We start from the raw sequence: 16183 nt of genomic DNA on the forward strand, positions 1-16183 counted from the left end.
GTTGAGATTCTAGCAATTAGATGAAGTCATGAAGCTGGATAAAGTTGCAAATTAACATCTTTTGTGACAAATCCAAATACATGTTCGTTACATAAAGCTTACGGGTCCGGAAATTTAAATGAAAGTAAAAGGAAAACGGCTTATATTCCTTGAATTGGCAACAATAATAATGTTCATAGTCATTGAAAAAAATACTAATGTGGCAGAATTAGATTATTCACCATGCAAGCATATTCCATGAACAACTGATCCCAAAAGTTGCAAATTAAAAAGTCGCATATAAAATGGTTACTAATTAATAATGTAACGAGCTTAGGAAATAATAGCTTTTAAGCAAGATCTCGAGTTTAAACCTGTACAAAGGAGACACAAATACTGAGTGAAATTGCCCTCCTTCTCGGGTTTGTTTGGACAGCTGATTATTTTCCCAAATATATTTGGTTACATCATCATTACAATTTCCAATACACCTTTTTATCTTCCCAATTATCTTTTTATCTCACATAAATTAAATCACAAAAAGTACTACAGTAAAAATATCTCAAATAACTTACAATCCAAACAAGGTACACGAACAACGGAGAATTCTACACCCAAAAAAAAAAAAAAAAGAATACATGAATGGCTGTGGAGTTGGAATCCAGCTCTTGTTAATTTCCTTGAATCTAAATCGTAATATAATCGTCACGACCTCGTCATTATTAACAAAGGCCCTCCTTTTTTTTTTTGAGGTCATTATTAACAAAAGCTTACACCATCGATTTCTTCCCAACGCCGTAAATCCATAGAAGTTCTGAGATGATAGACGTAAGTGAGCTGGCAGATGAACTGTGGAATGGTGGAAATAATTGACCTGGCAATAGGCGGCCGAATGGCAAATCTTTTCATTTGCTAAACACTTACTATCTGCTTTGTTTTTATTTTTGACGCCTAATAATTAATATCTAAAGGGATAATTCTATAAACCTCCCCTAAGGTTTCTGATAATTGCAACTATCCTTTTGAAATTGAAAAATTACACTTACCTCCATTGGTATTATGAAAAGACTACAATAACTTTGACAACTCTACAAATTCTAAATAAAAACTGGTTATAAAGGCCAAAAAAAAAAAAAAACCTCATCTTGTAAATATTTCTTTATCCAATAGTTCTAACCTTATCTCACCCGATACATTAAATATTCAATTCTTAGGTGATTTTGAATAAACTCCTTGCTTAGTTTTATAAATAGCCGACTAGTAGGGATGCATTTGTTGAAAATGGTTTCTTCACAACTTACACTGCAAAGCAAAAAAGGAAGTCCAAATGTTAAAAAAATGATACCTTGAAACATGGCCTAAATTTTTCTACAAAAAACTACCTTAAAATTTTGTACTTAATAAGTAACGCTGATATTTGATTTCTTTTGTCATTTAATTTATTTTGTAAATCAAATAGGGGCAATATAGGATATTTATTAAACTTTTTGTGCTTACGTCACCATTTTTTACCAAAACATACTTTCTAAAGGAGGTTTCTATAATTTTTTAAATTACAAGGGAAGTGGTTGCAATCGTTATAAACCTTAGAGAAGGTTTTTGAAATTATTCCATATATAAATAATCACAAAAGATAACAGTATAATTTAACTCTATGATTAGTATCTCCTCGGTCTGTACTTTACAAACTAGGAACTTTCATAATTATAATCTTCTTGGGAATCAAAATTAAACTCCTCGTATCCGAAGTATGTTTACGAGGCTACCAAAGTCGTTGGAACGCTAGGAGGTGCTTTGCTTGACTTTGCATTGGTTCAAATCCAGTGCATCAAGAACTATAAACCTTTGGGGATGCTTTACTTGACTTTGCATTGGCTCAAATCCAGTGCATCAAGAACTATAGACCTTTCTTTATTTTTCTTTTTTACTGGTTTTTCTATATTTTATCAGCCGAAAAAGTTTAGTTAGAATAAAAAGTTGAATGGATGCCGGCTTTATGGAATCTTTCATGTATAAAATATTAGTTCACGAAATAAGAAATATTTGTTTGATCTTGAAGCTGCCGTCTGTGAAATGGTCTTGTCAGCATAATCAAATCTGATTGGCATATTATGTGAGAAGTGTTCAAATAAATATTCCAATCAGACTTCAATGTATCTAATCAGCAGATGTAATGCCAAGCCAAGTTATAAAGTCAGTGATTAGACAAGCAATACGACATAATTACGAATGGCAAGCAACTAGCTTGCCAGAGCTACTAATTAACATTTATCATTTTCATTATTATTATTATTATTATTATTATTGTGGTTGTTGTTGTTGTTGTTATTGGTTTCTTGGTGCGGAAATTGCAAGTCCCCCAGTGACTAGACAAAAGAAATTTGATGGAATCGTGGAATTAAAGATGAACAATTTATGGACCTTATAAAAGCATATATATTCTTTTTTCTTTTTTCTTTTTTACTGACGGAGTGGGTGTCCGGGTCAATCCTTACGGGGCCCGACTAATCCCACTCCGGCCCGGGAGGAGAAGCCCCATCCCCCCGAACACGATAATCACGGGACTCGAACCCTTGCGGGCACTGGATACTAGTTCCTAAGGAGACTTGCTGAGACCAATCGAACTGCCCATGAGGGACAAACAATTTGGTGGAAGGCAAGGGTTAAACCCCTGACCTTCCACCCCACCAAGAGAGGTGGTGGCCACTGAGCTAGAGCTCTGTGGTTAAAAAGCATATATATTCAAAGTCGGTCAATTTTTAGTGTCACTGTAGCTGAAGTGCAATATGTAGGGTATGGTGTATAAAGGAAAAAGAGGACAAGTTTTTGCGAAACTCATTGACGAATTTCCGGTTTCCTACTATAAGAGAAGAAATAAGAAAAAGTTTTTTATATCCATATTTTCTTTTATTATTACGCTATCTGCATTACATTATAAATGTGGAAGTTGGTTAATGTAGTAGTTATCCCACTCAAGTCATTCATTGATAATGATCCATAACAAAATGTTCTAACACTTGGAAAAAGTATAAATATGAAGTTCCAAGTGCCTTAGGGTTGGTTAGGTGCACAATTATTCAATTGCAGATGAAATCACAGAAGCTAATTAAAATTTCAAGTGGTTTGACCAACTAACTACAATGTATGCCCCGATCAATCACCTCAAAGCAATTTATCATATTGTGTCATATGGACATGTAGTGACGTCAATTAATTAAATCATTCATGCAAGGACACATATAATTTTAATCCATTTGTAAAGCCTACCCGTTTGGATTGCATTTTCCATCATTTTTCATGAAAAAATTACTGTAGCGATTTGATGTATATGAGGAAAAAAGATAATAGGGAAATGTGTTCACGGAAAATAACGAAATTTTTCTACGGAAAACAGCAATCCAAGCAAGGCGAAATTTTGTTGATTCCAAAAAAATCGTGTGTACTCAATGTTTGACGTGTTTGTAACTTTTCAATTACTGGAACTTAAGCCTGCATGAGGGTTTTGAGCTTTGTTCTCTGATTAAGTTGGTAGAAAGGTTTATTGAGGTAAAAAGAAAGATTTTTTTTTCATAGATACTGGTTTTACACAAGAAAAAGGCTCATATAAACTCTATCTGTAGGACTTACAATTTATGCGAGATAGCTGTATGTAAACTATTCCCCGTAACAGGATGACCCATCAACAGAAGCAAGTGTCTTGTATTAAATCATTTCAGATTTACTTTTAATTTGAATCCGATAGCTTTTTCTCTCTAATTTGTGGTTCAACGTCGCGGTCGTGCAGTAGTCACATGATTGTTCCATATCGATCGCGACATATCAATTGTAAATTGAGTGATATGCATATTATAGTAGATAAGAGTTATCAAATATTCTAAAAAAAATTTGCGTTGCAATTTTTTGTCTCCCAAAAAAAAAATTTTGGTTTCATTTCCAATTTAAAATAGCGCAACTCAGGTGAGTTTCAATCGATATACAATTAGTCTGAGTTGACTCGATTAGTATTGATTGAGTTAAATCGAGTCATATCGAACACAAATCCACTAGTGACTAGAAATCAGGATCAGAGTTGATACAACTCGAGTTAAGTCGAGTCGTATCAAGTATCAACTCTGTAGGTACATATTAATACGACTGGAAAATCAGCTACAACAACTCAGCCAGCATACGCCACAATGAAAATCAGGATCCGAGTCTGAGCCTAAACACTCGACAATCGATGACTTTAATTTTCAGGCATAAGCACTTGGTCTAGTTTAACATGTAGCCTAAGGACATAATGGCCCTCGAGTGGAAGGAAGCACGCCAGCAAGACACGTTAAGTAGGAGAAATGGCTTTTGCTTCAAAAATGCCCTTAAAAACGTGACCCTTCCCATCATAATTTCTGAAGCATTAGGGTTAGAACGTATTAGATTTACAAAGCATATGGACCGTATCCTTTTTCGCTTTTATGGTAGAGTTTCACCCTCCCATCATAATTATTGCCTTGTAGTTGCCTTTTGGGAGCATAGCGTTATGAATATGTGGTGGGCTTTCTGCTCGTGTTGAGCCACTGCTGAATCCTCCAATAATTGCAAAGGAAATGTAGCTTTCCCTTCGAATGCTAACGGCACAATATTCCATTTTCCAACTATCTAGAGGACCCTGGTTGCATGCCTTCTTACTTTTGTCTTTTTTTTTTGTTGTTTTTGACTAATTTCTTCCCTCCCTTTTCTTCTGCTCCTTTTGCTTTATCTTTCCTTTCTTTTTTTCCTTTTCTATGGGCTTTTGTTTTGTTCTTTTCCTATTTTGTCTTATGGGGCTCACAACTGTGGGAAGCATGAGTGATGAGCTCGCGAGCAGTTCGATTACAACCCTACATGAGACTACACAAGACAAGATTCGGGCTTGATGAGGTAGGTAAGGTCCATTTTGTCTAAAACATGTAGAAATAGGCCATTACATACATATTCGTCAATTCCCATTCGAGCTTTGCAAAAACGGTAGCCCAATGATTTTGAGAAACAAAAGAATGCGTTACGGATGATTTCTTGTGCTCTTGGGCTGGTAGTATTTGTCGTTGTATTTTTTGAATATGTCACAAGAAAAGTTTATTTTGGGATAAAATTTTCGTTAGGGGAAAAATTGATTAAATTTTACTTTTAAGTTTTATTTATTCCAACAGATGAGTCTTGACCCAATCCTCTATTGGTAAGATTTTCGATTACAGCCTCCCTGTGCTGTTCAAATGGAGGGTCTCAAAGTCCTTGGAAGTCAAGATTTCCGATTTTTTTTTTTAAGGTTTTTCAAATCCCAGGACAAAATAACACATAATGTAAACTAGATTTGCATGCCTGGTTGATTGCGAAAAGTGACCAAATTCTAGTAACTTTTTTTTTCTGTGATTTTTATTGCCGGACAGCACCTCCATTACATGTGTTGGCCGGCAGTCACAATTCGTACTTCAAAATATAGTACACAAAAAGATAATAAATCCAAGTCAACCCTGCGTTACCAAATATTTGAGCTTCCTACAGGCTACAACTACAAAAAGAAGAGCATTTAATAAAACAGCAAGCGTGCATTTCTACAGATCTACTGACAACATATCTATACAAAAATAAAAATAAAAATAAAAAAATTGGCTGATGATGTCTTGATTCAGACAATCAAATCCCTGCAAACAGACTTTCTTAACCAGGATACAAGAGATTTATGATCCACTTTCGTTGCTGACCTCCAACAAACATGGTATATGTTTAGGTACATGTTGTTTTAGAGGACAAGTAAGTATCCTCTTCATTTCATTTAGGGGACATAGGAAGGAAGGATCCTCCCCTTAAAACCTTCCATTCACCCCTTAGATGATGACAGCCCATCAGTCACCTGTCTACCCTTGTTGGAAATAATTCATAATGAGCAGCCCTTTTGCCAAATCATCGTTCCACTTAAGTTTTTACATGGAAACTACATGGCTTTGTCACTTAACAATGGTCTAATGAAATAATTTATCAGCACTTTGATTTGATGTCTAGTCCACAACATCACATCTAGAAAACCATATAAAGTTTGAAGTGGATAACATCTAGCCTTCTATTGTATATAAAATGGCGAGATGTCATGTTGTCATGTCACTCACTAAAATAGGTAAATAGAGAATCCTCCATTTACCCCCTAAAACTCTGTCCTCTTTTAAGTAAAGAGAATAAACCAGCAGTGCCACTCGCTGAAAAGGTGTATAGAAAATCCTACATTTACCCCCACAGACGAAAAGGATGTACATCATCTTCAAGTAAAGAAAATCAGGGAAAGAATCAACCATGATCTCACCTATTAAGCTTATACATAAACATTACAATGAAACAACAGATACAGAATCTGATCACCTAGATCACAAATCCATGCTTCCTTTTCCAATATGCTATCATCACACAGATCAAAGTTTAATAGTAAACCAACATCACATCATCAATCGGAAAACCAGCAACAAGAAAGCAATTGTCACTGGTACAAGAAACGGCTAATGAAAATTGTTTGAACAGAGCGTCATCACCTCTATCAAGGCAAAAATGAAATTGCAGATGCCAAAAAGACGAGGGGAGAAGATACCAGAACAGGTCAGGACTACAAAAATAAGCAAGGATGATATGACAAAGTAGCATACCAAAGAGAAGTTCCCACCAAAAAAAAAAAAGAAAAAGAAAAAGAAACGTAATACAATGAAAGAAAGCAGTACAAGACAACATAAGGAGCATTTTTACACAACTTCAATTCAGTTCTCTTGGAAGCTGACCACTGTAGATGAGTACAATAAGTGAAAAACGAAAAGTGACCTGTAATTCTCCACTAAAATACAGGACGAGGTCTACTAACCTCTATTAACAATAGAATATTGAAAGAGTAAGCAATAATTTTTTAAGAGCTCTAGTGGACATTTTCAAATTAATTGATCACATCAAGGATTCCCCCGTGAACAAAATATCTTATACTGATTAGATTAATCCCTGAACTCTTAAAGGCTCGATAGAAAACAAATACAGGTACACCATCTACAAGGCAAAACTCTGAGCTTTAAGGTGCCAAGATATTGCCTGACCTAATTAGTGACCGTAAACTTCCTAGAAAGTAGTCGATATTCATCCTATTATATTGTCCAAATCTAGTTGATTCCTTTAGGACCCGATCAGAGCTAATGCTAGTAAACATGACCAAACATTCAAAACCAGCAGAATACGTTAGTAAATGCTCTGTACCAACAGGCATTGACAATACATTCGACTAGAGATAGACCCCTCATGCTTATTCTTGGAAACTTCATTCTTGTTTTACTAATCCAATGAAGAAGTAACAAAGCTGCCTACCATTATTCGTCACATTGCTTTCCACATTTTTTTTCCTAACTAAGCAACATTTAATGAATGACACGTAATTTCAGTAATAAAATGGCAGTGACAACACCAACACTGAAAAAATAGGGAGCAAGAACTGAGAAGCAAACGAGGAATTTACAAACCCAAATATAATCCCCTTGTCAAACACCAATAATCACAAGTCATCAATTTTTAGCAACTTTTCTAAGTTGCTTAGAAAAAAGAGGCTACCATCGTAATTTCAATCCAGTTCAAATTTTCATATAACGACGAGAGAGCCCTAGGATTGCACTAAACCAATTCAATCAGTATCTATATTTTACAGGACACATTCAACAATAAAGTCAAATTCAGGCACTGAAATAGTCTTAAACTCCGTTACAAATTGATGGGACCATGAGTTGCACAAATGTCTCCACTCTACTAACTTGTCAAGGCATGCACATACTGGTACCAACACAAGTTGAACGAAGAATAATTTTCGACTAACAGCCAAAGAGAAAGGAACCATCCATGAATTTCCAATATCAGAGCTAAAAGAAAATAGAAGGAAAATTGGATAATTTTCAATATTTGGATACCATCCTTTTTATTGGAAAAATATACAACAAAAGAACAAGATTTTCAAGGAAAAACCTAATCTTTTGTACAAATAAGGAAAAAGAAACAAACAGTATCAACCAAAAATAGTAAACCTAGACAAATTAGCCAGCCCGCCCGTCCACCCACCCAAAACAACCCAACCACCTCCCCCTCCCCAAAAGGAAGAAAGAAAAAAGAAGTGTGACTAACCTCTAATTGAAACTTGAATTTTCCCAAATTCATCATAGTTATCCACCATATCATAATCACCAAAAAACTTCACATTTCACCTCCAACCCCTAAAAAGTAAATTGGACTTTCCAATTCAGCTAAGATTTCTTCTATTCTTCCCTTGCAGTACTTGGATCAAATTTTTTGCATTTCTTCTCACCTTCTCATTATCATCTTCCAACAACCCCAAACAAATCTCAAAAATGCCTTCTCTTAAAACTTCCAAACACATTCTTTCACTACAACTACACAACAAATTTATAGTCAAAAGCCCATATTGTACCCCTCTTGAACTCCCATTTTTCAATACAAAAATCAAAATTTCCAAAAACCCATCATAGTCTAGCATTTCTTTTCTGCCCTCTGCACATTTTGCCAGCAAGCCCAAAACTTCCACGGCCCGCCCTAGTCCCGAACTCGCATTTTGGATTAGTATCGGAACGGCCCGATTCTCCACGGCCCGAACCCGATTATCGGCGAAGGAGCAGAGGGTGAACAGAGCTGTGGCGGCCTCTTTTCTCTCCCTTCCATTCCCGGCCCGGAGAAGCCCGATTAGGCCCGAAATGGCTTTCGGGTACGCCCCGATTGTGGCCTTGTTGACTTCCACCACCGCGAGGCTGGTCAACACCGTAGCTGCCACAGCACGGGAGTCACCGTAGCCAGAGCGAACAGCGGCGACTAATTTTCCGACAACCCCTTCGGCGACGAGCCCGACTTTGTTATCGTCATCCAAGCTCAAGTTAAGCAGCAAATGGAGGGCTTTTGCTTGGAGTGAGGTGTCGTCGGCGTTGACGCAGTTCAAAACAGCTGACACAGCTCCGGACTCAGTCAGTCGGCGGCGAATTGAGGAATCCCGTTTACAGAGGCGACCCAGCTGGTCGAGCGAGTCGAGCTTGCAGACCAGATGAGAAGAAACGGAGACGATGGTTCGGATTAAGGAATTCGGGTCCGGGTTGGTATGGGCTTCGGGGAGAGGGACGAGGGTATAACTGGAAATTAAGCTCCGAAGGGCGTGGTTGGGGATGAGGGAAGGTGGCTCGGAGAGGGGTAGTTTAGTAATCGGACATGTACGATGGCCGGCGTCAAGCCACCGTTGGATTGAGGAGCGATCAAAGGTATGGCCCGATGAGAGAATAACCGGGTCAGACATTATCTCGAGGGAAATGGGGCATTTAAAGTCGTCCGGAAACTGGGTTGCCATTTTTCTTTGCTCTCAAATCTTTTACCACCCCTCCCTCTCTCACCCAATCACTCAGTCTGCATATATCTGCGGTGTTTTCGAGCGTAAATGGCGTGTGTACTGTGTGCACTATGTGACACGGTGTGTGTGGAGGTGAGAGAGAGAGAGAGAGAGAGAGGGTTTATGAGGTTTAGTTCTAAGCTGGGGAAGTGCGAGTGCGACACAAGTGAGGATTAATATGAGGTTGAGAAGTTTGAGTTTGGGACACAGTCATATGTTGCAAGATGACAATCTTGCCCCTTTTGAGAATGACATTTGAAAAAAAAAAAATTTTTTTGGTCGACACACTCATTGAGTGTGTTTGGATAGGAGATTATATATTTACCATTTGTGATGTGAGAGCAAGCAAGTGGTTTTATAAAAAGAAAATTCTACTTGAATCAAAATACAACTTATAGGGTAGTCACAAAAAAAAAAAAAAATGGTTAGCTTTCTAATTTTAAGAGTTCTCGTGTTTGTGTCTACCATTCATATATATCTAGCTTTTTAAAGTTGTTGTTTAGTATAGATGAATTATTTGATAAAAGATTTTAGTAGCATGCTAGATATTCTAATAGTTATGAGTTTATATTTGTATCTATCATTTAAATATATCAAGTTTTTAAAGTTGTTTAGTATAGATGAACTCTTTGATAAAAGATTTTAGTAGGACGGTAGATATTCTAATAGTTATAGACATATATAAAACTTCTTTAACTATTATTTGTATTGCTTGACATTTTAAATACTCATGAAATTGTCTAAAAAGCGGGATTTAAAATATAAACACAACAAACAACGATGAGATATAGGATAATAATAGAGTTTAGAAAATTAGTGATCTAAGAATAATGTGTAACTTTAAAATTCAAAAAAAAAAATAATGTTTAACTTTCAAAATTAAAGTGTCCTACTTTTCTTTTGTGTGCGCATGTCTATATATATATATATATATATATATATATATCACTTTTTGCTTCTCAAATAAAATCCTTTTGGTTTGAAGATATGTAGTGTTATGCTCCTCTAATTTGAGGATGGGTTTACTTTCATATAACGGATGCAATATTCACTTTATTAGAATGAGTATATGTGAGATAAGAAGTTAATTCGAAAATGTGATTTTTTTAAAAAAATTCTTTTCCCTTGTAGGGTCACGAATAACTACCTACATAAATTAGGCCAATAGATGCTAAACCACAATTAATTCAACAACCTACCTGCCTAGCTTAAATTAAGGGTAGAAAAGTTTTTTTATGTTTTTGTTTTAGTAGGACTTCAAACCTCTCAAGGGGACGGGAGAGAGAGTATGTGTCGGAGTTGAATAAAAAAATCTCATTTTTCACTTGATTGATGTCTTTACTATTTAATTGAGTGCTAAGATAGAGCTTGGATTGCCAAGTTTTAGAGCTCCTGTGTGTTATATCAGCGTAATATATGTAAGATAAAACAGACTGTAATTAAAAAATATGTCGAAAGAATTTTTCTAAAAAAAAAAAAAACTGAGGGTCCAAATAAGGATAAAACTTTCATTCTAAAGGATATTTAGAATTGAAATATATGAACCAAACCTTTTACGCATGCCAGTCAAATGAAGTATTCTCATATTTTATTGGGATTATTTAAACCCTCCTAGGGCACATATAAAATAAACCAATGCCTGCCAATCAATGGCATGGAATTCAAAGGTGAGAATGGAAGTTGCTTAACTAACTAGCCAAGATAGGTGGTTGTTATACTTGTTAAGTTTGAAGAAAAGATAACCAATTAGAGGATAACTAAAAAAGTAAACAACCATCATAATATTACCAATTAGAGGAGACATTTGATATGATATAAAAGAAAAGTCGACGACTGAAGGAGATCAGAATAAAGGTAAAGCTATCAATAATATAATGTTTAAAATGAGGTACTTTGGGAACATCAAATAAGTATTAAGTTGAAGAGTTCAACGTAATACTACTACCATTCACAATTGACTAAGAAAAGTTATTAACTAAAGCTTGACGAGAAGTTTGAAACTGTAGTTTATATTGCAACAACATGTATTTTTTTTTTTTAAATATATACTACTGCATTCTAAATCAAGAAGGAAAAAAGAAAAGGAAAGAGTTGCAAAGGCGAGTCTTTTTCTTTCTCTTCCTTTTTCTATTATATATATAAGCCTGATGCTTTCGACAGACTTAATAGTTTTGGAAATAGCGGGGTCCTTTTCTTGCAGGGGTAATTTTGTAAAAGGGTTCACTTTCTTAACTTTTTCATCAATGCCAACAAAAGCCATATTTTGTGGATAGGATTGCATAAGGATAATTCTGGAAGTAAGCTTAAATTTCTTCCGTTTTAAACCTGGCACCAAGAGCTGTTGCGGTTACTGAAATTACAAGAATAGCCTTATAGTGTCAGAAGAAACCTTGGCCAGTCACGACTCCAGCCGCCGTTCACTTGGAAAATGACATGGAAATTTCTCAACCTTTTTAGTATTTTGATATTTTTGGACCATTTTCAGCCTCGACCAATTTCCCACCACTCAATAAGTTATTGGAAAATAAGATTCAATTTCTTTATTAAAAAATATGTTAGTTTTTAACTCTCATTTTTTTTAAATATTTTTGTTCCTTATTTCCTTTTCCATTAAAGTAGGCATAGTAATTATGGAAATCAAGAGAGAGAGGACAGTTAACTATTATACAAAGACTAAAACAAAAAAAAAAAAGAAAAAGAAAAACTCCAATCGTTGTTGATTTCAGCTATATTCAAAATTATATTGTTTACTTTTTGCAGCATATCTTTCTCTTCTCCTACTCCTTTGAGAAGTGGGTTAGGAATGAACAAACGCAATAATATGTTTGGCACTCTAGGAAAAAGGATACAGTTAACTCTCATAATTTTTCTTAAAATAAAAAAAAATTTAAATGAAAGGCTTTGAATTCAAAAACTCTTGTCTTATAATCTCTTTTCTCTTATCGTCCAATCCAATCATTCTCTCGTCAACTCACATCTCGGTGAATATTTACTCCTTGCTTAATCATCTTCTATTCCTTTAAAAGAAGATTCCTATTTTCTTTTTTCTCCTAGAAAAAGAAAAGGAACTACTTTTTCACGCTGAGATGATCTAAACAAAAGTGTTCGGACAATTCAAAAATTCACTCTCCATTCGCCCACGTATGCGATCACTCTTACGTAAATATCAATTTTATCCTTTGAGAATATAATTGATGCTGCACTTTTGGATATTCGTTCCTTTGCTTACAGCACTAATATCTTTGACTTTTGGTAGTATTAGTACTAGTTTGCACTGTCAAAAAAGGGATAATTTCTTGTACCTCCTCTAAGGTTTGTCATAATTACAAAGACCTCCTTTCAGGCTTGGAAAAGGAGCATAGCGATACTGGTGAAGACAGAAAATTGAGAGAGAACTTGGAGTAAAGTGATGGGTGATGGTGAGAAAATTAAGAAAAGATTGACAAAGGAGGGCTAGGGAATCGTGGTTATAGAGAGAGTTGAGAGGATACAAACTGGGAAAAAAGGGAAGGCAAAAAAGGTATTGGTGGCAAGGATGAAGATGAAAAGCGACTCTTTTTCTTCAAGTATTTTTGGTTTAAGTACTATGTCGAGGTATTGTAGCCATTTTGTATTCGCATGGAAAGTAAGTGGTATTTCTCAAACTTGAGGGGAAGACTCTTGTAATTATGATAAATCTTAAGGAAGGTATATGGAATTTATCCTGTCGAAGAATAATACCCTTCAGGCAGTTAAAATTAGCCCTAAACTACCTTATGCGCCTAGTTTCCAAGCTTAATCAACCATCCTACCCATGCACATGCAATTTTCCTCCAAAAAAACTATCTTGTTTGAATTGCAATTTTTCTTCCAAAAAATTTTACGTGTTAGGTGAACATATTTTTCAATCATCTTTTCACTTCGTATACGTCAAATCGTTACAAGATATTTTTCAATAAAAACTGTAAAAAATAGCAATCCATCTAACCAAAAAATCTTGATAAACTACTCCTACAATTGCAGAATTTCTGTTCTTATTCCATGTTAAACCTTCAAATTGGACAAAGCGCATGCTTGGTAGGTGCTATTTTTGCATAGATTTTGCTACAACAAGCTTTTGCCACTTTTTGATTGTGTTTTATTGAGAAAAATTCTGAATGCGCCAAGCTTTGACAAGCTTTTCTTTGACAGATATCTATATCTATATATATATAAAAAAAACAGTAAAAAGATTCTTCGTCTTTCTTCGTATCTAACCTGTACAAGCATGGAACACCATCAGGCCATGAATGGCTTTAACAGTAGTATAACTATCCTGCCAGCGACCCAAAATCCTTTTTTTTTCCCCGAAAGGAAAAGGTGATAAATTTATTCGCACATCTATGGATTAACTTCTACAATAAGAACGGATATGCAGATAAAGTGACTCCAGTGAAAGAAAGCTACCTAAAAGCCAAATTTATAATTTCCAGGTGACTTTTATTGTATCTTATTTCTTCCTTTGACTATCATTTTAGGTAATTACAAGGCAATATAGAATACGATAATTCAGTGGTTTGATGCCAATCTATCGTTAAGTAAGTCAAAGTTCAAGTTTTCCACTCCATTAGTAATTATAAAAAATAAATACTGTCATTATCTTTTGAAATGTTAAATATGTTTGCCAAAACGGAAGTTAAAAATCACACTCAAGCAAAATTTTACTCGATGTCTACAATAATAAAATACTTTTAAACTTAGGCTCCATTTGAGTTTGTGGTGCTTTTGTTAAAAAAAAATATATTTTTTTGGAGTAGAAGAGCACTTTTAATGTGCATCGTAAACATATAATTTCTTGAATTTAATAGCGAAACTTTCCGTTATTAAAGCACTTTTAGCAAAAGTTCACAAATGATGCTTTTAGAGCAACTTTCATATTTTAAAAAATAAAATACTAACTTTAAAAAATTTATTGTAAAATTTGAACTGAATGAAGAGATACATGTGCTTTAGAAATTCAAAAGTGCATATTATCAAATAAAAAAAATACTTATGCAAATATGCATCCGAACAATATGATTAAATATTTTATAAGTACTTTAATTGAAAACTCCGATAATTTAAGCACTTTTTGATGCGTTCTTTGGAGCTTAAGTTTCCATTTGATATGGTACTCATGCTAAAGAGGATTTTTAAAAGGGATACTTGATCCTAGTTACTTCAAAACCTCGATTCGTTCTAGAAGGGAATCACATTTTTTCTAACTTTAGAGGGCAAGAAAAATGAACAAGAAATAGAAAACGTAAAGTATAATCAAGCAGAGGGAAGAAATGGATTTGATAATGTAAAGTACAGGAGATAAAAGTAGAGGATCTCCAATTCGAAACCTTCCTCCTAAAAAGAAAAAAATGTAGTATAATGCAGGAGGTTGAGTATTTGACAAGTGTTAGGAAAGTGAGCAACTGAATTTATTAAAGAAAAGTGGAAAAGCAATGCCACGGCATTTATGAGTCGGACCTGTGAGTGAATTTCATCCTCAAAACAAACCTCAGCTCCAGTTAAAGTCACGCTAACGCGTCTTAACCACACCGGTTTGACTTTCAATTGATGGGGTCACAGAAATGTCGGAGAAAGCGAGAGAGGGAGAGATGCCAGTGACGCGGTAGAAGACATCAAAAACCAGGTGTCAAACCACGAGCTTCGTTCATGATTCAGCTCCTCTATTATTTGACTAGGAAAGCTCAAGTAATGGACGAGGTTCTTGTGGCTTTGAAGCTCAATAGTAGTACAAGTTACTGCCTAATAGAGGGCATTCGAATCTCTTCTAGCGACGCTCGAGATCAAATATGGCTTTGTTTGGATTATATTTTTTAAATTTTTTTTTATAAAAAAATTATTATAACGATTTGATATATATGAAATAAAAAGGTGATTAAAAAATATGTTCATGAAAAACATAATAATTTTTTTTAAAAAAAAATTGCAATCTAAACAAAGCCTATCTGAACTCAACTTCATTTTAGTATTCTAGAAACTTCATAACAAATTTAGAGGAACTTGAATCAAAGAAGTTTTTGTTGAATGAGGTGCAAATCATTATACTTCCAAGTTCTAAGTTGAGTGTAAATTGGTTCTCAAACAGAGGGGCACCATCAAATGAATACTGCAAAGGCCTGGTTAGCTTTTAAGTAAGCCAGCGTTATCCACTATGTACCTTATGAATTTTCACATGACGAGAAAATCCAACTTATAACGTGGTGCACTTTTTTTTTTTTTTTTTAATATAAGTGAAAGGTTTCGAATTCAGAAACTCTCATTTATGACATGCTGGGCTAACTTGTATATTGAACTTTTTCCACTAAAATCCGAGAGATTTTACCTTTCTTTTGGAAGGATTTTTTTGGGTGGTGGCTATGGATGGGTGCTTTTTTTTTTTTTTTTTAATATAGGGATGGTGGTGGGGGTTGTTATTGACGGGAATAATGGAATATACCATAGTCGCATGACTGGACGGAGATGGGCTCTTCGTCTAATAGAGGTTGGGTCATTTTCTTGGCCTCTATTGTCCGCAGTAGGGCCACAGCCAATCAATGAATTGCCCCATCCGACGGAAATTATCCTGCGGCTGAAGGGAGGCCGAAAAGTCTTAACGTTTATGGTCAATTACAGTTTGCACCCTTAGACTATGGGGCTCACTTCCACTTTACCCCCCTAGATGCAAACTGGAGACACTACTATACTATGATTTCAAGCTAGGGCAGAAAAAATTCTTAGTGATAACATTTTGTTTGAAAGTTAGCAGCAAAAGACTAAATAGCCCTTATGTGTTTAATGTCCAATATA

General features: G+C 35.1%; 1 protein-coding gene across 1 annotated transcript; it reads right to left on the reverse strand.

The window, feature by feature from the left end:
- Nucleotides 1–7900: 7900 nt before the first annotated feature.
- LOC113761338 (U-box domain-containing protein 8) lies at nt 7901–9505 on the reverse strand. Its single transcript, XM_027304287.1, has one exon. The coding sequence runs from the start codon at nt 9341–9343 to the stop codon at nt 8237–8239; it is 1107 nt and encodes a 368-aa protein (XP_027160088.1). The 5' UTR covers nt 9344–9505; the 3' UTR covers nt 7901–8236.
- Between the last annotated feature and the right edge of the window lie 6678 nt (nt 9506–16183).

The sequence above is a fragment of the Coffea eugenioides genome, chromosome 2 (assembly GCF_003713205.1).
Source record: "Coffea eugenioides isolate CCC68of chromosome 2, Ceug_1.0, whole genome shotgun sequence".
NCBI lineage: Eukaryota > Viridiplantae > Streptophyta > Magnoliopsida > Gentianales > Rubiaceae > Coffea > Coffea eugenioides.